The sequence below is a fragment of the Babylonia areolata genome, chromosome 4 (genome assembly GCF_041734735.1).
Source record: "Babylonia areolata isolate BAREFJ2019XMU chromosome 4, ASM4173473v1, whole genome shotgun sequence".
Lineage (NCBI taxonomy): Eukaryota > Metazoa > Mollusca > Gastropoda > Neogastropoda > Buccinidae > Babylonia > Babylonia areolata.
This window is the reverse complement of record NC_134879.1, coordinates 30,146,803-30,172,960: the sequence shown is the minus strand read 5'-3', so window position 1 is coordinate 30,172,960 and position 26,158 is coordinate 30,146,803. Positions and strand designations below refer to the sequence as shown.

The window sequence follows — 26,158 nt, the reverse complement described above, 5'->3', positions numbered from 1 at the left end:
TGATGATCTGTTCTCCACATCAAACCTTTGTGGTTATGTTTTCCCCAATTTTTTCGTTGATGAGTAAATTTATTATCACCACATAGTTTTTGTCTTTGACAAGTTTCTGTGGTATAACGGTGTGAGTTTACTTGTGTTGTCAGGCAGCCCAACAAACTCTGCATTGTGTGGACTCGCAGGAGCCGGCGTAAATGCACTCAGGTCAGTTTATGTGTTTGCCTTGTTTCAGAATTGGTTGTCTGCAAAGTTTGCGCTGATTACTCTAATTTAGAGAGCCTTCACAACTCAAAACTTAATACTAAAACTGGTTTGGGGTGCTGAAGAGCATGTAGACTTAACAGCAGGCCAATCCGTTTGGCACTTTTGACTCAGTCAGTGGACAAAACTTGACCAGTGTTGACATCACTTAGACATTTGGCATGGATATCTGAGATTATATCTGGCATTGGTATATTAGATTCCAGCCACCCCCCCCCCCATCCCCCTGCCCCCTCCTCCCCAGTGCTTTGACTCTGTGCCTTCAGACTGGGGCCACCTTTGAGTCTATTGTTGGATTGCAGGAATAGAAAAATCTGCTAAGAACAACTACCATGTGTGAAAATGAGAATGTCTGACTGTTGGCTTATTTTTTTGCTGGTGGGGGGGAACAGCTCCACACCTGGAACCCGACGATCCACAACCCGTACCTGGGCCAGGTGGTGTGGATGGTTCCGGAGAATGTGGACATTGAGGTCACACTGTTCCGGGACTCCCGCCACACAGAGTTTGAGGACAAGGACTGGACCTTTGTCATTGAGGACGTGAGTGGTTCTGTGGGTGTGAAGTGGAGGGGTGTGTGTATGTTTGTGTGTGTGTGTGTGTGTATGTGGAGCATTGCCCATACTGATGATTGTAGACATTTTTTTAGAGTATTGTTTTTTTTACACTTGAATGTTGACGTTTAAAAGTTTGGAGAGGAGTGGACAGTTGAATGGTGAGTTCTGTAAAAGTGTTAATTTTCACATTTGAATGTTAACGTTTAAAAGGTAGGAGGTTGAAGGGGCAGTTGAATGGTGAGCCGGGAGGGAACAGGGTGATAGTCTAGCTTAAGCATGTCTACGGTCGTGTGCTGTGTGAATGTGAATGTTGAAAAGGTAGGAGAGTGAAGGGGCTAGTTGAATGTTGAGTTGGGAAATAGCAAAGATGTAGCTGAAACATGTCCTGTCCTGTGCTGTGTGAATGTTAACATTGAAAAAAATGAAGGAGAGGAAGGTGGTAGTTGAATGGTGAGTTAGAGGGAGGAAACAGGGGGATTGTCTAGCGGAAACATGTCCTGTTCTGTGCTGTGTGAATGTTAATGTTAACCCTTTGAGCCCTGAGTTCCTGAGCAATTTTAACCCTTCTGCCTGAGCTCCTGAGCCAAAATTTGCAAATAATTGGTATTAACCCTCTTGCATTCAGATTCTCTGAGGCCAAACTCCCCTAGATTTCGGATTCTTTTGGTGAGTTTAGCCGCAAAATGGGTGTGTATAGTTCATGCTTCACCACAACCAAGAATAAACCTCTAGAGTCATGAAATTCGGCAGGTATGGTCATGAGGCTTTGTTCTGTCATGTGAGCGAGATTCTGTGTGTCTAGATGTGAAAGGTCGTGTCTCTGTCACCAAAATGTCACCAAATATGTCACATGCGATGATGACAATTCTAATACAGCACACCAACATGCAGTTATTCCATGCACATGCACGTTAGTGTTGTGAAATGAAGCTGCGGCCTACCTGAGATGATCTGTCTCCTGTCTGCCAGTACAGTCCCCACAGGTAATCCAAATGTGAGTTGGGGGGGAATGGGGTGATAGTCTGACTAAAGTGTGCCCTGTCCTGTGCTGTGTGAATGTTAATGTTATAAAGGTTGGAGAGGAAGGGGCTAGCTGTATGATGAGTTTGGAGGTGGGGTAGTGGGGGGAAACAGGGTAACAGTCTAGCTGAAACATGTCTCCTGTCTTGTGCTGTGTGAATGTCAACATTAAAGAGGTAGGAGAGGAAGGGGCCAGTTGAATGGAGGAAACAGGGTGATAGTCTAGCTGAAACGTGACCTGTCCTGTCCTGTCCTGTGCTGTGCTGTGTGAATGTCAATGTTAAAAAGGTAGAATAGGAAGGGGATAGTTGAATGGAGAAAACAGGGTGATAGTCTAGCTGAAACATGACCTGTCCTGTCCTGTATTGTCCCGTGCTGTGTGAATGTCAACATTAAAGAGGTAGGATAGGAGGGGGCCAGTTAAATGGAGGAAACAGGTTGATAGTCTACTGAAATGATAGTCTAGCTGAAACGATAGTCTAGCTGAAACGTGACCTGTCCTGTCCTGTGCCGTGCCTTCCGTCAGCACTCCAAGGGCAAGCGGCGGGTGCTGGCCAGCCAGACCATCAACATGAAGCAGTACGCCAGCATGATGGCCACCCAGACAGACGTCAAGATCACCCTCCGGCCTGCTACCAAGAAGGTGGTGGCTGCCACGCTGGTGCTGACGCTGTCCTGCGTCTTCCTCAGAGAGGGCAAGGCCACGTGAGTTTGAGCAAGCTGGAGTCATGGGGTTGGATGAACTGATTGAGTGACAGTGGGGAGATTGGAGATTGGGTGGGTAGGGGTTGGGGGGTGGGTTAGACTAAGTGTTGTTAGTACTCTGGAAAGATGTCCTTTCTTGTTTTTGTTTTTTTGTGTGTAGAATAAAAGAATGTTGCTCCCTGTTTGTCTGGCAACAGAAAGAAAGTTGCAAGGGGGTAGTGTTTTAAACAATAAATTTTATAAACACACAAATACTTATTTTTCTGATTATTGATTTTTCTGTCTGTCTAGCTGGCTGGCTCTCTGTTATCTGTGTGTGTGTGTGTGTGTGTGTCTATCTTGTTTCTCACTCCCTCTCTCTTTCTGTATCTCTGTCTCTGTCCCTCTCTCCCCCTATAGACATGTACTTACTGCGCTGAACACTACCCACCAACATGCCCCCACACCCCCACTCCTGCAGTACCTCCTTTCAACTCTATACCTTTCCTTTCAACCTCAACTCAAAAAAGAGACCGAGACACGCTTTTACACCTTCGTTTCATCCTCACTCTAAAAAAACAGACGAAGACATGCTTTTATACCTTCATTTCATTCTCACTCTAAAAAAGAGACGAGGACATGCAGAGCGTGGCCAGCCTGATGTCCATCGGCAAGGCTGACGTGGGCAACCTGGAGGAGTTGGACGATGACAACGACGAAGGGGGTGGGGGTGGTGGCGACGACAACAACAGCAGCCTCCTGCGGCAGCAGGTGACCTCCGAGATCAGCTCCTTCACCAGCCAGATGCAGCAGCTGGAAGCTCACTTCGGTAAAGGCAGCGGCGGCGGTGGCAATGCTCGTCGCTTCCTCCCTCACCACCACGGTGCTGGTGGTGGTGGTGTTGGTGTTGTTGTTCAAGACCGTGGTCGTGGTGGTGTCGGCATGCACCCCTTTGGTGATTTGCGCTTTTTTTGGTTTTATTTTATTTGTTTCATTTTGTTTGGATTTTTTTTTTACACTGTTTTAATTTAATCTTATCTGTTAGAAGGTGTTTGTGGTGGTCTGTTATTGTTGCTGTATTAGGGATTGTATAAGAAATCAACCAGTAGGTGGGTGGGTGTATGAGTTAAGGCTCATATTATACTGGGACAGGGAAGAATTTTGTTTAATGTCCCGTCACACATATCGGTGATTGAAGAGGGACAGGGAGATCACTGAAGAGAAGACAAAGATCTTGACGAGAGTTAGACATAAGCCATTGTCGCTTATTTTGTGGGGGGACTGAAGATGTTAACGTGAACCTGTACCCATTCTCTTGCCTAGACATTTGTTCATGTTTGTGATAGTTTGTGTGTGTGCACAAGTGTTCATACATGTGGACACATTATGGACTCATGAATGCACAAATACATTCACACACACACACACACACACACACACACACACACACACACACACACACACACACACTAATTAATGCTTGTCATTCATGCACACAGATAACTGCATACACACACACATACAAGTACGCATGTATGCAATGAGAGAAAGTAAAGATGATGACTGTTATACAAATTGTTGATGTCTTTTAGTAGGTCATATTGCAATAGAAGCAGAAAAAAAATCTTGTTTATTATATTTTTACCATTTCCCAGTGGTTTGGTATTCTACAGTTATGCTGACATTTTTTGTTGAATGTTCAGATTGCAATGGAAAGGGTTATAGGAGACATGCCAGAATGTATAAAGCGTACAAACATAGATAGGGTTTCTGGTATTTCTTCATTCAGTTAATGACATGTTTGTGTTCATATGTGTGTGTGTCTGTGTCAGAGGGGAAGGGGGAGAGATTGTTGAGATCGTTAAGCTACATATAACTGGAATTAAAGAGCTTGAAAATATGATTATCAGCTTTACCTGCAAAGGAAGAAAGTGTAAGTGAAATGTGTGCCCAGTAGTAAAGAGTTTGCATGTTGTTCATAGGGGATAGTCTTTATTGTAGTATCAGTTGATCTCTAAATGTGTTCATTTTCTTCACAATAATACCTACAGCTGGAAACACTTAGGCTTTTTTCTGCTGTGTTTCACACTGTCATGTTTGATTTCTAACCATGTATCCATTCTGTTCGCAGTGGATGATGAACTGTCTGTGTTTTCTTTTCTTCACCTTAGTCATAGACAGTTTGGATATTGTGCACAGTGTCTTTGTGTTATACTGTCACTCTATTGTTGATAAGATTGACTGTAAATTGACTATTAGATAATGTTAGTTATTCTTTTTTTTTTTTTAAACATAACTTTCTGATATTTTCAAAATCTGTGAAAAGAATCAACTTTTTTTTTCAAGATCCTAGAACTCACAGACTTTAGACTAAGCTGTTTGGCTTCAGGCCACAGGTACTTAAACAGTTTATTATTTTGATGGTCATGAGAAATTGTTTAGATAATTTTTACAACCCAGTATGCTTGTTTTAATATGATTTGAAACAGCTCTGCTTGTATCAGGTGGTGGATTGAAATTTTGCCATGACAGTCGATACACTGAGGCATTTTGTAAAATTGGAAAAAATCTTATTTTACTTGGAAATGAATCTCTGAATGACAATGCCTGATATTAATGAAATCATTTAGGCAGTAGCAATGGTTAATTATTGAGAAGGAAAAAAGTAACTTTAATCGGTTACAAAATATGAATTGACTTTGTTTCATTTTGAATTTAATCTCATAAATTTTTACAGTGATGAAATGTGTTTTCCTTTTACCCTTTTTGGTCTTTTCCTTTGTGAATTGTGTTTATGGCAAAGCTGTTGTGAAGTTTGGTGTCACTTGTGCTTTGGTTCTGAGTTTGGTTGTGAGCATTGTTGGTTTCCTTTTTTGTGGATGTTGCTGCCACCCTAGGAGACGATTGAATGGAGTCAGTGTCGTGTTGTAGATCTCTGCCTTCTGATTTTTGTCAGTGCTTTTTGCCTTTCCTTTTCAACTGTCCTCTGATTAGGGTCTTGGAAATATGTGCATTTGTTTGTTTCTTTGTTTTTATTGTCACCACTTTGTCAATCCTAGTAAGATGAGCATCTTGTGGATGTGAAGTTGTTGTTTTTTTTGTTTTTTTTTCAAACAGGAACCTATTTTTACTTTTTAAGTCATGGAGGACATTGATATATCAAGGCAGAGAAACAGATTTACATGATGGTGCCATAGCAGATGTAAACGACAACGCCACTGTTAAAAATTGGAAAAGATTCTTATCATGCGGTCTGCATATCTTGATAGAAAGTGGTCTGTCTTTTTCTTGTGTTTAGGCATTTGATGTAGACCATCTTCATGGTCACAGAAGAGTTGAAATTAAGTAAACAATAGTTGTTGCATTTTAGGTCAAGTTGTTTGGGGTAGGGGTGGGGGGGGAGAGGGGATAGTCTTTATTGTAGTATCAGTTGATCTGTAAATGTGTTCATTTTCTTTACAATAATACCTACAGCTGGAAACACTTAGGCTTTTTCCTGCTGTGTTTAATTTCTAACAATCTTTCCATTCTGTTCGCAGTGGATGATGGTCCTTTAGACTTGGAGAAGCTGAAGTCAAAGCAGATGTCTTTGGCGTCTGGTCAGGCTAAACCCACCCCCATATCAGCATCTGGGAACGAGAGGTCCACAAATCCTTTTGATGACGATGAAGAGGAGGTATGTACAGTTGAACACTGTAGCAACAGTAAAGACTCTGTGAATTGAAATGCGAGTGCAGCAGATAGAGGGTGGCTGCATCGACTTCTTTCTTTCTTTATGAACATCTGTTGTTTTGTAAATCTTGTGTACCACTACAATACAAAGTTCTTTCAAGAAAAATAAAATAATAAGGATCTATCAGTTTGAACTGACAAAAATATTCAGTTTAACATTGATCTTGTGTTGTGTTGTATTGTATTGTATTACTCTTTTGTCACAACAGATTTCTCTGTGTAAAGTTCGGGCCGCTCTCCCTAGGGAGAGTGCATCACAACACTGAGAGTGCCACACTTTTTTTGTATTTTTTTCTGCATGCAATTTTATTTGTTTTCCTATTGAAGTGGATTTTTCTATAGAATTTTACCATGGACAACACTTTTGTTGCTATGGGTTCATTTATGTGCGCTGTGCGCTGTGCATGTTGCACACGGGACCTTAGTTTACTGTCTCATCCAAATGACTAGCCTCCAGACCACCACTCAAGGTCTAGTGGAGGAGGATAAGATACTGGTGACTGTGGGATTCGAATCATTGCGCTCTGATTCTCTTGCTTCCTAGGCTGACAATTTACCGCTAGGCCAACACTCCACTTGGTCTTATCAAGAGCACTACAAAAATAAAAAAAAGGATATTGTCCCACAGGAGGATGAGAATCAGAAACGGAACAGCACCTCTGGTGTGGACATGACAGCATCATCATCGTCATCATCATCGACCAAAGCCCACCATCCCAAAGACAGCCGCGGGCGGGCAAAGAGAGGGTCCCCACCCGGCAAGCTGAGCCTGTCTGGGAAGGCCTCCCAGCCCACGCCGGAGCGTCCAGTCTACAAGGGGACACCACCTGGCACGCCTGAGGAGGAGAAGTCGATCAGACTGCACCGCCCCATCACACCCCCACTGGTGCAGAGTTCCAGTGCTTCGCCCAGTGATCAGTGAGTTTTGTGTTGTGATGTTGTTGGTTCTTTGGGTTTGTGTTAGTGTGGTGGGGATGGATTTGTTCGGTGGGGAGGACTGGTGACTGTTTGTTCCTTTGTGGAAAACCTGTTGTTGTTTTTCTGTATTAGTGTGTGTGTGTGTGCATGCATGCGTGTGTGTGTGTGTGTGTGCATGTGTGTAAATTGGTTTCACAGGTGCGCATTCACATATCCATGGACACATGCGCTTGGTACATGTGCAGAAAAAGAAGGTATGGTTACAGAAACAGAATGTTAAAACAGGATTGTACATACATAATGTAACTTGTAGAAAGACCAGTGTCTGCGGAAGTTGATACTGGTACGCAAAGATGAAGAAAACATCAATAACAATATATGTACTTTTTATTTAGAAAAAAGAAAAGAAAATTGTGTCAAGTCACCTGTGCTGCAGTTGTAACAACATAAATCTAAAACATCACACTTGTAAAAGATCTGTATGATGAAGCACAAGTGGTGGAGTGTGTCTTTTTTTTCTCAGCTTTGATCAAGCCATGAATAGAATAAAGTGTGCCCTATTTGTGTTAATTGGCGTGTTTTACTGACCATGTCTCACATATATTACCAGGTCAGGCACACAGATGATAACATGTCATAAGTGTGTGTTCTGGTGTGTTTCGCAATTTATTCTGTTTATTACCATGTCAGGAACAGAGCTGATAGCATGTCTTCAGTGTGTGATCTGGTATTTCGTTCACCATGTCTAATGCATTACCAGGTCAGGAACAGATGATAACATGTCATAAATGTGTGATCTGGTGTGTGTCGCTGACCATGTCTAATGCGTTACCAGGTCAGGAACAGAGATGATAACATGTCTGAAGTGTGTGAACTGGTGTGCGTCGCTCACCATGTCTTGCTTGTATTACCAGGTCAGGAACAGAGATGGTGATATGTCTGAAGTATATGATGTGGTGTGTTTCGCTGACTATTTATTTCTTGTATTACCATGTCAGGCACAGATATGATAAACATGTCATAAGTGTGTGATCTGGTGTGTGTCGCTGACCATGTCTTGCATGTATTACCAGGTCAGGCACAGAGGTGAGCCGTGGAGAAATGAGCAGCAGCTCCACAGCAGAAGACCTGGGGTCTCCTCAGGTCAGTGATAAAGTCATTGGAATGCTCTCCCTTCTTATCCTGGACATTATTATATCATGTGTGACCAATTATCAGTTTGTTGTACAATATCAGTCAGTTTTTACCATTGAAAAATTGAATATAGAATTAAAAAAAGATAGCCCTTGTGAATATATATTTTTCCTTGAAGAAATTTTCAACAAGAGTTAGCTGAAAATGATAAATGAAAAAAAATTGGCTGACCTCTGATATTGCAGTTGTGCACTTCAAATTTTTGACAGAAGTTAGATGAAAATGACAAAGAAAAGTTTTGCAGGCCTTTCATGTTTTATCAGTGTGAAACTTCAAAGCTTTTGACAAAATTTAGATGAAAATGATTGTGAAACGGTTAGTGCTGGCCCCTTGTTATCGTTATCAATCTGGCACTGCAATGATTTCGACAAATGTTATAAATGAAAATGGTAGTTACAAAGTTTTGACAGGCCTCACACTGTTTTTTAGTGTAGCTTTTTCAGTTTTCAGCAAATGTTGTTTGAAAATAGTAGTGATGAATTGTCAGTTGGCCTTCAGAGGTTTTTTTTTTTTCTTTTTATTTTCATCCTAGTTTGTTACTTCAGAACTTTTGACATAAGTTATATGAAAATGACAGTGGAAACGTTAGGCTGGCCCCTTGTTGTTTTTCAGTCTGGCACCACCAGGCCCAGCAACCCGGCTGAGGAGCTGTTGGAATGGTGTCGGGGGGTGACCCAGGGCTACCGGGGCGTGCGCATCACCAACCTCACCACCTCCTGGCGCAATGGGCTGGCCTTCTGCGCCCTCATCCACCACTTCAGGCCTGACCTCCTGTCAGTCTCTGCCCAGTCTTCTTCTTCTTGTTCTTGTTCTTCTTGTTCTTGTTCTGCTTCTCCTTCTGCTTGTTGTTGTTGTTCATGTTGTTGTTGTTGTTGTTGTTGTTGTTGTTCTGGTTGTTGTTCTTGTTGTTGCTCTTCTTATTGTTGTTCTTGTTGTTGTTCTTGTTGTTGTTCTTCTTCTTCTTGTTCTGCTTCTCCTTCTTCTTCTTCTTCTCCTCCTCCTCCTTCCCCCCCCCCCTCCTTCTTCTCCTCCTCCTCCTCCTTCTTCCTCCCCCTCCTCCTTCTTCTTCTCCTTCTTCTTCTTCTCCTTCTTCCTCCCCCTCCTCCTTCTTCTCCTTCTTCTTCTTCTCCTCCTCCTCCTTCTTCCTCACCCTCCTCCTTCTTTTCCTTCTTCTTCTTCTTCTTTGTTCATGGGCTGCAACTCTCTTGTTTGCTCATTCACATGAGTGGGCCAGATTTTTTGTGTGTGATCATTTTTACCTGTACCCCTGCCATGTAGGCAGTCATACTACATTTTCTTCTTCTTCTTGTTCTTCTTGTTCCTGCTTCTTCTTGTTCACTTCTTTGTCTGGCAGAGGGAGCAGGGCTGATGGGATGGTCAGGCATGTTTTGGGGGGACTGTGCATATTTTCAGAGTGGGGACTGTGTGCATATGTTTAGACATTTTATCTGTATCATTCAGTCTGCATGTCTACTTTTATAGGTGTGTGTGTGTGTATAGATGTGTGTGTGTGTGAGTGTGTGTGTGTGTGTGTGTGTGTGTGTGTGTGTGTATTCAGAGTGGTGTGTGTGTGTGTGTGTGTGTGTGTGTGTGTGTATGTGTGTGTGTGTGTTCAGAGTGGTGACTCTCCCTCAGTGCATATATTTACAGTGGGGACGGAGCATATTATCTGGGACTCGTTGCACATGTGCATATATTCAGAATGGAGACTTTTTCCTTCTGTGCATATATTTACAATGGGGACTTGGAGCATATTTCTTTAAGAGTTGGGACTCTTTGCATATCTGCATATATTCAGAATGGAGACTCCTCCCTCTGTGCATAATATAAAGAGCAAAGACTGCGTATATATATATATTCACAGAGTGTGGATTCTTTGCACATATTCAGAGTTGAGGCTTTGTGTATATATTCAGAGTGGGGACACAGTGAAAATATTTAAGATAGAGGCTTTGTGTATATATTCAGTTCCCACCTATCCAGTTTTGTTTAGTTGGTATTTATCTTTGACGACGCAAATGAGTATTTAACCCTTTTGCTGCCAGGAAAATAAGATTTAAGTGAAATCCTCTTTGCCAGGGTTTTTTTTCCCCAAAAAAACGGGTATAAAATTAAAAAAAATTCTATGCTCTTTGTTATTTGAGAAAGATCCATAAAAGTATGTATTTTCTGAAAGGTAAATGAATAAAGAATACAAAACACACCATGTTTTCCCATTTTATATGTTTTTAGTGAGATGCTGTTGTTTTGAAATCAGTGTTTTGTTTTTTTGTCACATTTTCAACTTGTTCGTTACAAACATTAGTCAGGTAATTTGCACTAAAATATCATATTTTCTGGACAAATGGATATCTGCACACACAAAATCATACTAGAATGACCACAATAAAAAAAGAAAAAGAAAAAAGAGATAGATACACAGTGTATTGTGACTTCTCCAAGTGATAATATGGATGTGAGGCCATGCCCCCTCAGTCTCCACCCCCCTCCTCTTCACCCCTCTTACATGATCACTTTATCCAGTTCTCATCAGACAGTGTTGGCTGAGTGCCAAGAAAGTCGCTCACAATGTGTCCTGCTGATAATTCAGTTAGTTTGCTACAGTTATGCAGCCAGGATCACTCACTGATAGTCGTATCTTGGCCACTCTCTTGATTGCTCCCTTTATTTTCTGTCAAATCGTCCTATAAATGTTCATCACTGTCTTCTCCTTCGAATTTACGCTTAAATTCTTTCTGAGCATCAGCCAAAGAAAGCAATCATGGTTGATTTAGTTCACCACGATCGCATGTCTTGAGCACAGCGTCAGTCCGACATTTTGTTGAGCGAGCGGAGAAAGGAGCCAGGCAAAACACTGCGACAGTGACCTAACCAAAACGTTCAAATAAAGGACTGCCTCATGACATAGATGGGGTTTCTAGCTATGAATAGAATCTAGAAAGATTCCCCAAGCTAAAGCGACCAGCATTTTTGTCAACGAACTGAATGCAAACCAGGGAAAAGTCAGAATATTTCGATGACGAGTTATCTCGTCATTGTGGCAGCGAAGTGTACATGCTTGTGATGACGAGTTATCTTGTCATATAGGCAGCCTAGGGGTTAAAGTTGGAACTACTTGTAAGGTACATGCCTGTTTGTTATGTCACTGTTCTGCTTATCTATCTACATTCTGTTATTTATGGTATAATTTTTTATGCATGTGTTCATTATTAGGTATGTGTGGGTGTATTGAAGTGCATGTGTGATTTTTCGAACTTTTTTATTGCCATCGTTTTTTTCAAAGTTGATCTGTGGTTTCTGTAAACATTTCAGCTTGTCAATAGCTGTACAAAAATGTAGTGGAATTTCCGAACGATACAGCATTATAATAATGAGAGTGATCTGAAGTCAGTCAGTGATCTCAAATGTCAAATAAAACAGCTCAGGTCAGGGCTGTGTAGTGCAGAAGGGATTGCCTCCCTGTCTGAGAATGGCTCAGTGCATTATGATGCAGTGCAGTGTAGTATGATCAGCACAACACAGCTTAATGCAGCCTTCTGTAGCTTTGCTGATCATATCCAGGTTGTTGTTTTTTTTTTCTGCCAGATTAAGATAGGTGGGTAAGCATGTGTGAATTTTGTGTGTGTCAAATGCTGCTCTTCGTGTGTGAACTTAATCTTATGTCCCGCTTCCATTGCAGAGAGTATGACAAGTTGAATCCTCATGACATCAAGTCCAACAACCGCATTGTAAGTTAAAAAAGTTTATTGACCAGTGTATTGTGCTGTTGTGTTGTGATTGGTCTGTGTGGTGTGTGTGTGCAAGGTACTTTAATTTGCATGAGAGAGTGAAAACGTTTGTGTGTGTGTGTTTGTGTGTTTGTGTGTGTGTGTGTGTGTGTGTGTGTGTGTGTTATCTTTGTTCCTCAGTTTACCTGTTTGTCTTCCTCTTTGTTTTGCTTTGCCTTCCTCTCAAATACTTCAGTTTCTTGCCGCAGTATCTGTTACACAGTTCCCTGTGAGCCTTGGTGTTTGGATGAGGATGAGACAGAAAATGAAGTAGAAAAGAAAAAAAACAGTTTGTCAATACTTAGCAGAGAAATTGTGGACATGAAGTGGAAGCAGTTTACAGCTCATAGAATATGTCCACAGATATCACACCACACCACACACACACACACACACACACACACACACACACATATGAATACATACATACGAACGCACACACAAAAAAAGAATATTTTACTGAATAAGAAAGGAGAGAAACACTTGATAAAGAATGTAATAATTCAAGATCCTTTCATGCGTGTGTCATGACAGGTATTTGATGCTGTGAGTTGTAAATTTAACAAAGAGAAACACATGATAACGAATGTAAAAAAGTCAAGACACAAACATGTTTGGGTCATGGCAGGTGTTTGATAATGAATGTAAAAATGAAGACCTGCACATGTGTATGTCACGGCAGGCATTTGATGCTGTGAGTTGTTACTAAATAATGATAAATAAATGTTAACAAAGGGTAACATCTGATAATCAGTGCAGTGTAGTCAAGACCTATACAAGTTTCTGTTAAATGACAAACGTTCGATATTTCGATACTATATTAGAAAAATGAAGACCTGCGTATGTGTATGTCACGGCAGGCATTTGATGCTGCGAGTTGTCAATTCAACAAAGTGAAACTGATAATAAATGCAGTGAAGTCAAGACCTGTTCACATTTCTGTTGATGACAGATGTTTGATACTAATCATGTAAAATGAAAACTTGCACGTGCATGTGTCACCATGGCAGGCAGTTGACGCTGTGAGTTGTTCATCTGACAAAGTGAAACAACTGATAGTGAATGCAGTGAAGTCAAGACCTACACATGCTTCTGTCAAATGACAGACGTTCAATACTGAATATGAACAATGAAGACCTGCACATGAACCTGTCACCACAACAGGTGTGATAATCAAATATGGAAAATGAAGACCTGCACATGCCTGTGTGTGTCACGGTGACAGGCGTTTGACGCGGCGGCCCAGCTGGGGATCCCCAAGGTGATAGAGCCGGCGGACATGGTGCTGCTGGCGGTGCCGGACAAGCTGTGCGTCATGACCTACCTGCACCAGCTGCGCTCCTACTTCACCGGACAGGCCCTCCAGGTCCAGCAGATTGGCTCCGATGCCAGCCAGAGCACCTACACGCTGGGCCACCGGGACACTGAGTACGAGGAGAGGGTGTCTGCTGAAATGTATGGCCGTCAGCGCTCCACCGACAGACAGAACAGCGGTGGCGGTGGTGGCGGTGGTATCAGCGCGTCCTCTTCCAGACACAGCCTGAAAAGTGCGGGCAGTGGGGACGGTCGCAGCAGAAGCAGGGAGAGCACTCCGCTGTCCCCGCAGGCCAGTCTGGAGAGGGACATCCAGTCTGCTGTGGCCGTGGCCACCTCCACCCCCTGTCAGAGATGTGTCCCCCCCAACAGAGGCCACACCCACCACAGCCGAGTCCACCAAGCGCCACCACCGTTCCCGCAGGGATGAGGACGCGGGGATGCAACAGCAGTCGACGAATCCTTTTGAGGCTGACGAGGGGAGGATGTCAGAAAGGTGATAATATTAGTTGTTTATTTAGGGATAGTGTTTTTAATCCTCACAGATCTTTTCACAGTAATAGATCATGGACAAATCGCACAAGAACACACACATGCGGGCACACACATATGCACACACACACACACACACACACACACACACACATAGATGTGGATCCAAAGAATACATAGTATAGAATGAAATACTTAAGGAATGAGACACTACTTGAAAATATTTTAAGATTTGTTTTAAAGGGTGTGATTGACAGACTGCAACAGTAAGAATGATTGGAAGAAAGAAAGAAAGAAAGAAATAATGAGAAGTGGTGATGTTTATTTTCAGGGCTCCAGACAGACCAGCCTCTCTGGTTTCAAATGTAAGTATGTTAATCCTTATAATTATTGATATTTGTCTGCATTTCCTGTTTTGCTATTATTTTGGTGTGGATGTTCAAATTTCAAGACCAAAAAAGTGAATCGCTCATCTTGTTTTTCTTGCCCAAATTTCAGCTATAAAAACAATGAACCTTTCTATTTCTTGATCCCATTTCTCTCTCAGGGTTGTTTTGGACTCACTTGTGTTATAACTGTGTTTTAACGTGGTGTTCGGTTGTGTGTGTGTGTGTGTGTGTTGTCTGTGTGACTGTGGTAAACTTTAACATTGCCGTTTTCTCTGGAAATACTTTGTCTGTCAATACAAAATTTGGCTTAAAAATCGTAGGAAAAAATCTTCACAGTCATACCAATAACAGTTTGTAAGTCTCTCAAGTTAAGCTACGTTTCCCGTCTCATTAATGGTTTAATTCGTTGAGGCCATTTCCGGGATTCCAAAAACACCATGGTGTTGGCAATGCTTAGTGAGTAGATGGCGTGACCTTGATTTTCTTGTTCGCAATTAAATGGAAAGAAATACAAATTCTGGACAAAACACATACAGTGACACAGACTACATCATCAATGTGTTTACTGCATATGAATCTTTTAAAGTAGATACTCAATTAACTAGAATGAACATAAAAGAGAAATTGAATCGACCATGTTGTACTTTCCCAGCAGGTGTAACGCAATGTGTTCATCTATTTAGATCCAGAGAAAGACGGCTAAATGTTGCAGTGTGATTGCAGCAATAGCCACGTTTCCTTTACCGCGGACTTTAAAGAATTCTTAATTGCCCTAAAAGAATTTTTAAATGCCCAAGATACACCAAAATAATATAATTTAAACAGCGTTCTCACTTTGAATACCGCAATTGATTTATCGCCCTTTAAAAAGCATGCACAAATATTAATTCATGGATCTGCAATAGTGCAGTGAGTAAGACAGTTTCTTCCCACCTGAACATGCTGGGTTCGAACCTGCGCTCAGGCCTTTCTTTTCTTTTTTTTAAAAATTATTTTTCAACTCGAAGCTTTATAATGACAAATTCAGAACACATTTTAACGATTTTTATTTATTTATTTATTTATTTTTTTTTTTAAAGTGTATCACAAGTAAGTCTGGCAGGCCTTTCCTCTCTTGTTTTCTGTCTTTCTGTCCAGATTTCAACAAAATAGTGAATCTCTTGTCTGCTTTGCTTGCTTTCTATAGGTAAATAGCAGTCATGCATGTGGAGTCACCAACTTTATCATCATCAACTAAATGTTTGTGTGGAGTATTGTTGTTGACTCCAGAGGAGTCAGGTGTTGACTGCGGAATGTTGATGTTGACTCAGGAGTCAAGAAGTGCTGAATGTTGATGTTGACTCAGGAGTCAAGAAGTGCTGAATGTTGTTGTTGACTCAGGAGTCAAGAAGTGCTGAATGTTGTTGTTGACTCAGGAGTCAAGAAGTGCTGAATGTTGATGTTGACTCAGGAGTCAAGAAGTGCTGAATGTTGATGTTGACTCAGGAGTCAAGAAGTGCTGAATGTTGTTGTTGACTCAGGAGCGTTGACTGTGAAAGATTGTTGATCACCTAGAATGAGTCCAGAAATGTTGACTGAAATACCGTTGCTGGCTCATGAGACAACTCTTCACTGTGTATGGAAGATGGTTGTTCAGTCAGGACTAGTCAAGAAATGTGAACTGTGAGATTCCAGTGTTGACTCCGGATGAATTGTTGACTGTGTATGAAAGGTGGTTGTTCAGTCAGGACTAGTCCGGAAATGTGAACTGTGAAATACCGTTGCTGGCTCATGATGAGACAACTCTTCACTGTGTATGGAAGATGGTTGTTCAGTCAGGACTAGTCAAGAAATGTGAACTGTGAAATACCAGTGTTGACTCGGGATGAATTGTTGACTGTGTATGAAAGGTGGTTGTTCGGTCAGGACTAGTAAAGAAATGTGAACTGTGAAATACCATGGTTGACTCCGGATAAATTGTTGACTGTATGGAAGATGGTTGTTTAGTCAGGACTAGTCAGGAAATGTGAACTGTGAAATACCGGTGTTGACTCGGGATGAATTGTTGACTGTGTATGAAAGGTGGTTGTTCAGTCAGGACTAGTCCGGAAATGTGAACTGTGAAATACCGGTGTTGACTTAGGAAGTGTCAGCTGTATGGAACATTCAGTTTGTCTTAAAAGTCAAAATGTTGAATTGACAGAATATTGCTGTTCACTCAGGATGGGTCAGTAAAAGTATTGATTGCCAAATGTTATTTATTGACTGAGGACAAGCCAAGAAGTGTTGACTGCATGGAATGTTATTGTTCTACCCAGGACAAGTTGATAACAGTATTGACTGCGAAATATTGTTTGTTGAGTCACAGTAAAAGTACTGACTGTGAAATATCATTTGTTGAGTCACAATAACAGTATTGACTGTGAAATATCATTTGTTGACTCACAATAACAGTATTGACTGCGAAATATTGTTTCTTGACTCACAATAACAGTATTGACTGCGAAATATCATTTGTTGAGTCACAATAACAGTACTGACTGCGAAATATTGTTTGTTGACTTACAAAAACAGTATTGACTGTGAAATATCGTTTATCAAGTCACAATAACAGTATTGACTGCGAAATATCGTTTGTTGATTCACAATAACAGTTTTGACTGCGAAATGTTGTTTGTTGACTCACAATAACAGTATTGACTTCGAAATGTCGTTTGTTGACTTACAATAACAGTATTGACTGCGAAATATCATTTGTTGAGTCACAATAACAGTATTGACTGTGAAATATCATTTGTTGACTCACAATAACAGTATTGACTGCGAAATATCATTTGTTGAGTCACAATACCAGTATTAACTGTGAAATATCGTTTGTTGACTTACAAAAACAGTATTGACTGCGAAATATTGTTTGTTGAGTCACAATAACAGTATTGACTATGAAATGTTGTTTGTTGACTCGCAGTAACAGTATTGACTGTGAAATATCATTTTTTGAGTCACAATAACAGTATTGACTGTGAAATATCATTTGTTGACTCACAATAACAGTATTGACTGCGAAATATTGTTTGTTGACTCACAATAACAGTATTGACTGCGAAATATCATTTGTTGAGTCACAATAACAGTATTGACTGCGAAATATCGTTTGTTGACTCACAATAACAGTATTGACTTCGAAATGTCGTTTGTTGACTTACAATAACAGTATTGACTGCGAAATATCATTTGTTGAGTCACAATAACAGTATTGACTGTGAAATATCATTTGTTGACTCACAATAACAGTATTGACTGCGAAATATCATTTGTTGAGTCACAATACCAGTATTAACTGTGAAATATCGTTTGTTGACTTACAAAAACAGTATTGACTGTGAAATATCGTTTATCAAGTCACAATAACAGTATTGACTGCGAAATATTGTTTGTTGAGTCACAATAACAGTATTGACTATGAAATGTTGTTTGTTGACTCGCAGTAACAGTATTGACTGTGAAATATCATTTTTTGAGTCACAATAACAGTATTGACTGTGAAATATCATTTGTTGACTCACAATAACAGTATTGACTGCGAAATATTGTTTGTTGACTCACAATAACAGTATTGACTGCGAAATATCATTTGTTGAGTCACAATAACAGTATTGACTGCGAAATATCGTTTTTTGATTCATAATAATAGTATTGACTGCAAAATATCATTTGTTGAGTCACAATAACAGTATTGACTGCAAAATATTGTTTGTTGACTCACAATAACAGTATTGACTGCGGTTGAGTCACAATAACAGTATTGACTGCGGTTGAGTCACAATAACAGTATTGACTGCGAAATATTGTTTGTTGACTCACAATAACAGTATTGACTGCGGTTGAATCACAATAACAGTATTGACTGCGGTTGAGTCACAATAACAGTATTGACTGCAAAATATTGTATGTCGACTGACAATAACAGTATTGACTGCGAAATATTGTTTGTAGACTCACAATAACAGTATTGACTGCGGTTGAGTCACAATAACAGTATTGACTGCGAAATATGGTTTGTTGATTCACAATAACAGTATTGACTGCGAAATATCATTTGTTGACTCACAGTAACAGCATTGACTGGGAAATATGGTTTGTTGATTCACAATAACAGTATTGACTGCGAAATATGGCTTGTTGATTCACAATAGACTGCGAAATATCATTCGTTGACTCAGGACGAGTCTTAGAAGTGTTGGCTCAGAGTGGAATGTTGTTGTTGTTGTTGTTGTCCTTGTTGACCCCACAGAAGGAGTCCAGTCGGCACAGTGAGCTGAAGGAGCGAGCCAAGCTGCTGCTGGAGAGGGCCCGGCAGGAGACGCAGCAGTCCACTCACATTGGGGCCAGCGCCACCACCACCACCACCACCGCCACCGCCGCAGCACCACCCGTATCGTCTCCAAAGACAGAGACAGAGGTTGGTCAGAGAGTTTTATGATGGTTTTTTTTTTGTTTTTTTTTTTCATGTGCTTCCAGTTGTGATGACGACCCCCTGGGCGACCCCCCTTTTTTGTTTTATTTCCCCACTTGCAAAGAAGGTTCTTTTCTTTCTCAGTACAATATTGTTACAATCAGTTAAGCACAAACTGGACATTGTGATGCATCATTGTTAACGTTTTTTTTTTTTTTTTTTTTTTTTTTTTTTTTTTTATTAAGCAGAAAAATCAAAATATATTTTTTCTTCAAAGTAAGAATTCGTAAGCAAATAAATAAATAAATAAATAAACTAATGATGGCATGAAAAGACAGAATCAAATAAATTTGTGTCTGTTGAGTTATCCCAGTCGTGATTACTGAAATGGATTCGTTAACTTTTTTGGTCTGCATATCTGTCAAGAGTTGGTTACAGAATTTCTATGAAGTTTCAAGCCAGGCAATGTATATGGAGTATAATGAATGTTAGTATTGGTGGAATACGCTTTAATAACTCACAAGATTTATTTGTGACTCAGATCACGGGTATTTAGTTGAAGAAATCTGAAAAGCTTTGTTTGTTTTCTGCTGCTGTGTACGTCTTTGTACGCGTTGGAAATTTTTCAGTCCATGTACTTCTGTGGGTTGGTGTGTTCTGATAGATTTACAAAATGTATTTTTTTGACATTTTCACCAGTTAAGAACTTAATAGTGACAACAAAATTTCGGACTGATACCACATGTACATAGACATATGTGCTATGTTGTCTGTGCGTGCACACACACACACACACACACACACACACACACACACACTCACTCACTCGCTCACTCACAGAACATGACACAACACAACACACACACTCTCTCTCTCTCTCTCTCTCTCTTTCTCTCTCTCTCTCACTTACACTCACAACACCCCCACGCCCTTCCAATCCCAAACACACACACACACACACACACAGAAACACAAATCACCCTGTTGTTCTGTTCCAAACAGAAGGAACAGGAACGCCAGCGACGGCTGCGGGAGCGAGCGAGGGCGCTGATCGCAGAGGCACGGGCCAGTCAGGACCTGCCGGAGATGGTGGAGCCACGGGCAGCCGCACGCCCTGCCGCTAGACCTGTCACCCTGGAACCAGGTGGGTGGGGTAGGGGACCTGGAGGAGGGGGTAGGGGTTGGGGGGGGGGCACTGGGCACCTGGCCTTCCTCACACACTGCTGCTTCCTTTCTGTTGTGGACACTGTGTGCGAAGTGGCGTGGGAGAGGAGTGGATGTGAAACAAAGGGTGTGGGGTAGGGGAGTATGCAAAATGGCATGGGATAGGAGTTGATTTAAAGCAAAGGTTGTGGGATAGGAGTGTGTAAAATAGCATGCAATAGGAGTGTGTAAAATAGCATGCTATTGGATTGTGTAAGACAGCATGGGATAGGAGTGTGTAAAATAGCATGCAATAGGAGTGTGGAAAATAGCATGGGATAGGAGTGTGGAAAATAGCATGCGATTGGATTGTGTAAAATAGCATGGGATAGGAGTGTGTAAGACAGCATGGGATAGGAGTGTGTAAAATAGCATGCAATAGGAGTGTGTAAAATAGCATGGGATAGGAGTGTGTATTAGCATGGGATGGGAGTGTGTAAAATAGCATGCAATAGGAGTGTGTAAAATAGCATGCAATTGGTGTGTGTAAAATAACATTCGACAGGAGTGTACGTAATAATAAAGGGCATGGGATAGGAGTGTATGTAAAAATGAAAGGGCGTGGGATAGGAGCATATGCAAAAATAAATGTATTTAGTAAATGTTAGCTTGCATCAGCTGTGAACACTGTTGACAGAAATGCATGTGTGCAGGCTTGTACACACACAGCAACTAATGTCAAAAATGCAGCATGTGCATGTAGAGAAGGAAAAAGTAGAGAGTAGGTTGTATCACAGTACAGCAGATATCTTACACAGACTCTCAAAAAGTGAGCGTCTTTTGAGTGTCTGATATCTCTAGTGATGAATGCAGAAAGTTATGATCCAAGAATGTTCTGTCCTTTGGACAGAATTGGTAATAAGATTTCATTTTTTCTCGGGTAAAGATATGAATGAAAAATGATTTTGAGATTGCAAAAGAAGTAACTGTGGTAAGCATTATAGCTTTGAATGTCAGTTGACTATTGCAAGTACGTACATTTCTGGGAGTTAAGGATGTTGAACATGAAGTGATTATAGCTGATAAGTATATTTCTTGGAGTTACGGATGTTGAACGTCGAGTGACTGTAGCTGATAAGTATGTTTCTTAGTCTTTAGGATGTTGAGACAATAATTTTTGCCTTTGGTGGTGTTTCTTTATAATGCACATGTGTGTTGTAGCATGGGTGTAGATACCTCAGCTGTGCGGTGGAACTGTGGGATCCTGATTGTTGTAGTGTTGATGTCACCTTGCCAGTCAGACGATGCACTTGGTGTCTGCCTTGTGTTTTGTTATTGCTGTTGTTTTTCTTTCTTTCTGCACTGTTTGTTAGAGCTGTGCTATATCCCTGTGTGTGCTCACATACTGTTGTGTGTTCTGAAAATTCCTTTCACTTTCTTGTTGTGTTAGTCTTTCACTCTTTCAGGGAATCTGTTCAAAGCATCTTGTCAAATCTTTACTTACTTTTAAGATTTTGTTGGGTTTTTTTAGTGGGAGAGGAGGAAGATTGAAAAGTAGACTTTGATTTGTATTTTTATGGAGTGCATGTATGTATGTTATAATTCAGTATGCATTGTTTATTTCTTGATGATGGAGTGCATGTATGTATGTTATAATTCAGTATGCATTGTTTATTTCTTGATGATGGAGTGCTTGTATGTATGTTATAATTCAGTATGCATTGTTTATTTCTTGATGATGGAGTGCATGTATGTATGTTATAATTCAGTATGCATTGTTTATTTCTTGATGATGGAGTGCATGTATGTATGTTATAATTCAGTATGCATTGTTTATTTCTTGATGCTCTTCATCTCTGTTGTTTTTTCCTTTCTGTTTCATTCTTTTTTGTGTTATATTTACTTCTTTTCTTTTCTTTTCTTTCCTTTCTCTGAGTGCCTGAATTGCGTTGAATGCATAGAGTTGCGCTTTGCGGTTTTCCACTCACTGATGTTTGCTGTTGTGTGTGACTTTGATGTTTGCACGCTGGCTGACTTGCACCTGCTGTTTCTGGTGGTGTGTGCCTCCCTGGCGCATGTGTGTGTGCATGCTGACGGTGATGATGATGGGGGGTGGTGCTGCAGTGTCTGTCAAAATCTGGCACCTGAGGGCGTTACGTCGACGTGGTAGGTACCGTCCACATGATTATTTTTCTCTTGGCACTTGTCCACCAGGGTGCAGATGTAAAAAAGACGTTTTGAAAAAAAAATTGACACCAGTGCCAACCACCTATTTGTGTTTTAGTGTGTGGTGCTTTCAAGGTGTCAGCCTTTGTTAGAGTGTTGGGTGACAGGAGTGTGTGCATGGACACCTGTGGCCTTGAAGAGTTTGGGTATGTGACATTGTAGGTTAAGTGGTGCTGGTTTTGGTTATTTAATGACACCATATAGTACAGTGCAGTGCTTTGTAAAAGAATGCAGTGTGGTATAGTATTGTACAGTATGAAACTGTACAATGTAATATTATGCAGTACCTTACCATACAATCATACCATTCCATTCCATTCCAGACCATATCATGTCATACAAAACCATGTCATACCACACCATATGGGATACAGTGACATACATGGCAACTCAAACATGTTTGTCCTTGAAGTCCACAAAGATTTGTGACACATTCCTAATTGTTTATGCATGATATACAGGTTAGATAAAAAAAACAACAAAACAAGTATGGTAGGTACAGGAGATGAGTTTGTAAAAAAAAGGCACAGAGCCCAAGGTGTAAAAATATTCATTGCTGCCTGAGACACTGGTGTGTTAAAAGTGTGATAAAAGAAATGCATCTTCTACATAGACTTTGCAACTCATGGTCCCATGCAAACATTTTTACAGTCACTGCATACATACACAGGCAGCACACAGGCATGCATGTACATTGTATTTGTATTTCTCTTTTTTTCGTCACAACAGATTTCTTTGTGTGAAATTCAGGCTGCTCTCCCCAGGGAGAGCGCGTCGCTACACTGAGAGTGCCACCCGTTTTTTTGTATTTTTTCTTGCGTGCAGTTTTATTTGTTTTTCCTATCGACAGAAGTGGACTTTTCTGCAGACTTTTGCCAGGGACAACCTTTTTTTTTGCCATAGGTTCTTTTATGTGCACTAAGTGCACGCTGCACAGGGGACCTCGGTTTATCGGCTCATCCAAATGACTACATGTGCGCAACTATGTGCTTTTAGACATATCAGAAATCAGAGTGCACACAAACACATTTACAAAGTCACACACACACACACACACACACACACACACACACACACACACACACACACAGAGGCATGTGTACTAAAAGTTTAAATATATAACTGATAAAGGTTCTAACCCTCTGTATTCTGACACCTCTGTTGTTTGCACACTTGTCACACATGATTGAAGATTATATTTAACACACTAATGTGTAGCTACACCGATCAGGATAATGTGTGTATATGTCAATGTAAACTGTTAATTATGATTAACTAACTCTCACTTGGAGCTCCTATTCAGGGCTTCATGAGCTCTTAGAATGAAAAAATATTGGAAGAGGGATGTGCTGTGGGAATTCATAATCATGATCAACTAACTCTTTCTCAGTGTTGCTATTCAAGGCTTCAAGGGCTCTTAGAATAAAAGAACGGAAGAGGAATAGGCTGTAATAATGGAGGGAGGGTAGGGTGTGGGGGAGCCTGTGATTGCAGAGAAACCATCTCCAGTCTGCTGACAAAGAGGAATATCCTGAGTTGTAACCTGTATCATGACTTATTTTATTTTATTTTATTTATTTATTTATTTTATTATTATTATTTATTTATTTATTTTATTTTATTTTATATTTATTTTATTTTATTTTATTTATCTATTTATTTTTTTTCTTGAGGCCTGACTAAGCGCGTTGGGTTACGCTGCTGGTCAGGCATCTGCTTGGCAGATGTGGTGTTGCGTATATGGATTTTACCGAACGCGGTGACGCCTCCTTGAGCTACTGATACTGATACTGATTGAGAGCTGATGAAAGACAGAGCTCAGCGACTTGCCTGCTGTGGTTTCCTATACAGGTCTAGGATTCACTTTCTTCAGTTCTGGCCTGCCCAGTTTGGCCTCAGTACTGGGACAGATGGTTAAAGCGTATCACCCTTCATCTATTCTGCTGCCAGCAGTATGTTACAAAGAACTGGGGTTTTTTCCCCGAGTCTGGCCATGTTCATTGTCAGTTGTTTATTTTGTGATGGACTTAACGTCGCTCGCACAGCGAGAAGTAGGTTGGTTATATGACGACATGGGCAGCCCACCACTGTAATTAGCTTCTCTGAGTTTGCACTGCCCGTGTTTGGACAACTTTTCTGCAGAGTTTATAAATAGATCAGTTTGAATACATAATGGCAGATACATGACAAGAAACATGCTCAAAGTAAACATGGAAGACTAAAGCAAATAATGGGTGCAATCATAAAACCAAATATATTGTGTAAACTTGCAAAAATTGTCACCGAAAATGTCCCAGATCCTTTTGTCAGAATCTTGATTTCCACGGCAAAATTTTAGCCTTCGGTGACCTGGAAAAAAGATGGGCATGCGCATGCACTCGCGATTCTCGCTAAAAAATAACCAGGGACCTCGATGAAAATCAGACACCCTCTCAATTGTTGGAAGTATTTTTGCCATGTGCTGTCACCAAAATGAGCCTGCGTAGCAGTAAGTGAAGCTGCTCCTGCTGCACCTCTGTGTTCATGTTGTTGGCTGACTGTAGACAACTGAAGGAAGTCACACTTCCTTGTTGTGGGTGCTTCAGCAGGAATCTAGTCTCCAGAGACATGCTCATCACTGCTGCCCTGTGTGTACAGTTATACCCTTGTCTTGTGTAGTAAATGGTCCTTCGTGACTTACCAGTTATTACTTTTTCGTGTGTGTAGCAAACGATCCTTTATGACTTATCTGTTATAACTTTTTCTTGTGTGTACCAATCGATCCCTTATGACTTACCAGTTACTACTTTTTCGTGTGTGTAGCAAACGATCCTTTATGACTTATCTGTTATAACTTTTTCTTGTGTGTACCAAACGATCCCTTATGACTTACCAGTTACTACTTTTTCGTGTGTGTAGCAAATGATCCTTTATGACTTATCAGTTATAACTTTTTCGTGTGTGTAGCAAACGATCCTTTATGACTTATCAGTTATAACTTTTTCTTGTGTGTACCAAACGATCCCTTATGACTTACCAGTTACTACTTTTTCATGTGTGTAGCAAACGATCCTTTATGACTTATCTGTTATAACTTTTTCTTGTGTGTACCAAACGATCCCTTATGACTTACCAGTTACTACTTTTTCGTGTGTGTAGCAAATGATCCTTTATGACTTATCTGTTATAACTTTTTCTTGTGTGTACCAAACGATCCCTTATGACTTACCAGTTACTACTTTTTCGTGTGTGTAGCAAATGATCCTTTATGACTTATCTGTTATAACTTTTTCTTGTGTGTAGCAAACAATCCTTATGACTTATCTGTTACTACTGACTCTTCCTCTAAAAAACAGTCTTGCTTATTTCTGTACAGTGTGTTGTTAAAGGTTAATGGGTAACGGGATCATGTAGTGGTAAACTACTGTTGGCTTTTCCCACTGTCTAGTTCTCACCATCTTCTCTTAGCTCTGCACAGTGTGACTGGATGAACAATTTCTTCGTCTTGTCTGTGCATTACGATATGAATCTCCTTGCTTTCCATGCATTATTTGATATTTCCTGACCTGTAAGCTATGTCTGATCTCAAGATTTTTAACTGAATCTCACCCCACAGAAAGTGGATGCTCCAACAGTTCTCACAGTTAATTTCTTTTCTCAATGTACTTTTGCATGTGTGCATGAATGCATGTGTAAGAATGAGTGTGTGTGTGTGTGTGTGTGTGTGTTTGTGTGTGTGTTTGCATGTGTATGCATGGGTGAGTCTGTACAATTTCATAGGTACTCTGCCATTAAATAGTTGATGGTGAGTGAGCATGCGTGATAGTCGTTGTTTGGATGTCTGTACATGTTTTCCTGCATGCACTTGTTTGCCACAAGTAGATATGTATGTGCATTTTATGTGAATGGCTGTGTGTGTGTGTGTGTGTGTGTGTGTGTGGACAGCAAGTTTACATTATTACTATGTGCATATATATATATATATATATATTTAAATATATATTTTATATATATATTAAATACATATATATATATATATATATATATATA

At 40.5% G+C, this 26,158-nt stretch overlaps 1 protein-coding gene across 1 annotated transcript in view; it reads left to right on the top strand.

Moving 5' to 3' along the window:
* LOC143281433 (EH domain-binding protein 1-like) overlaps positions 1-26,158 on the top strand; it is a 52,246-nt gene that overhangs the window by 8,404 nt on the left and 17,684 nt on the right. The window contains exons 3-16 of the mRNA XM_076586644.1: positions 144-201; positions 651-800; positions 2,362-2,540; positions 3,149-3,474; positions 6,059-6,195; positions 6,880-7,169; positions 8,243-8,312; positions 8,976-9,136; positions 12,043-12,091; positions 13,356-13,873; positions 14,268-14,301; positions 18,599-18,766; positions 19,763-19,904; positions 22,028-22,069. Of these exons, the coding sequence (XP_076442759.1) occupies positions 144-201; positions 651-800; positions 2,362-2,540; positions 3,149-3,474; positions 6,059-6,195; positions 6,880-7,169; positions 8,243-8,312; positions 8,976-9,136; positions 12,043-12,091; positions 13,356-13,873; positions 14,268-14,301; positions 18,599-18,766; positions 19,763-19,904; positions 22,028-22,069 (2,324 nt within the window). The remainder of the gene's footprint in view (positions 1-143; positions 202-650; positions 801-2,361; positions 2,541-3,148; positions 3,475-6,058; positions 6,196-6,879; positions 7,170-8,242; positions 8,313-8,975; positions 9,137-12,042; positions 12,092-13,355; positions 13,874-14,267; positions 14,302-18,598; positions 18,767-19,762; positions 19,905-22,027; positions 22,070-26,158) is intronic.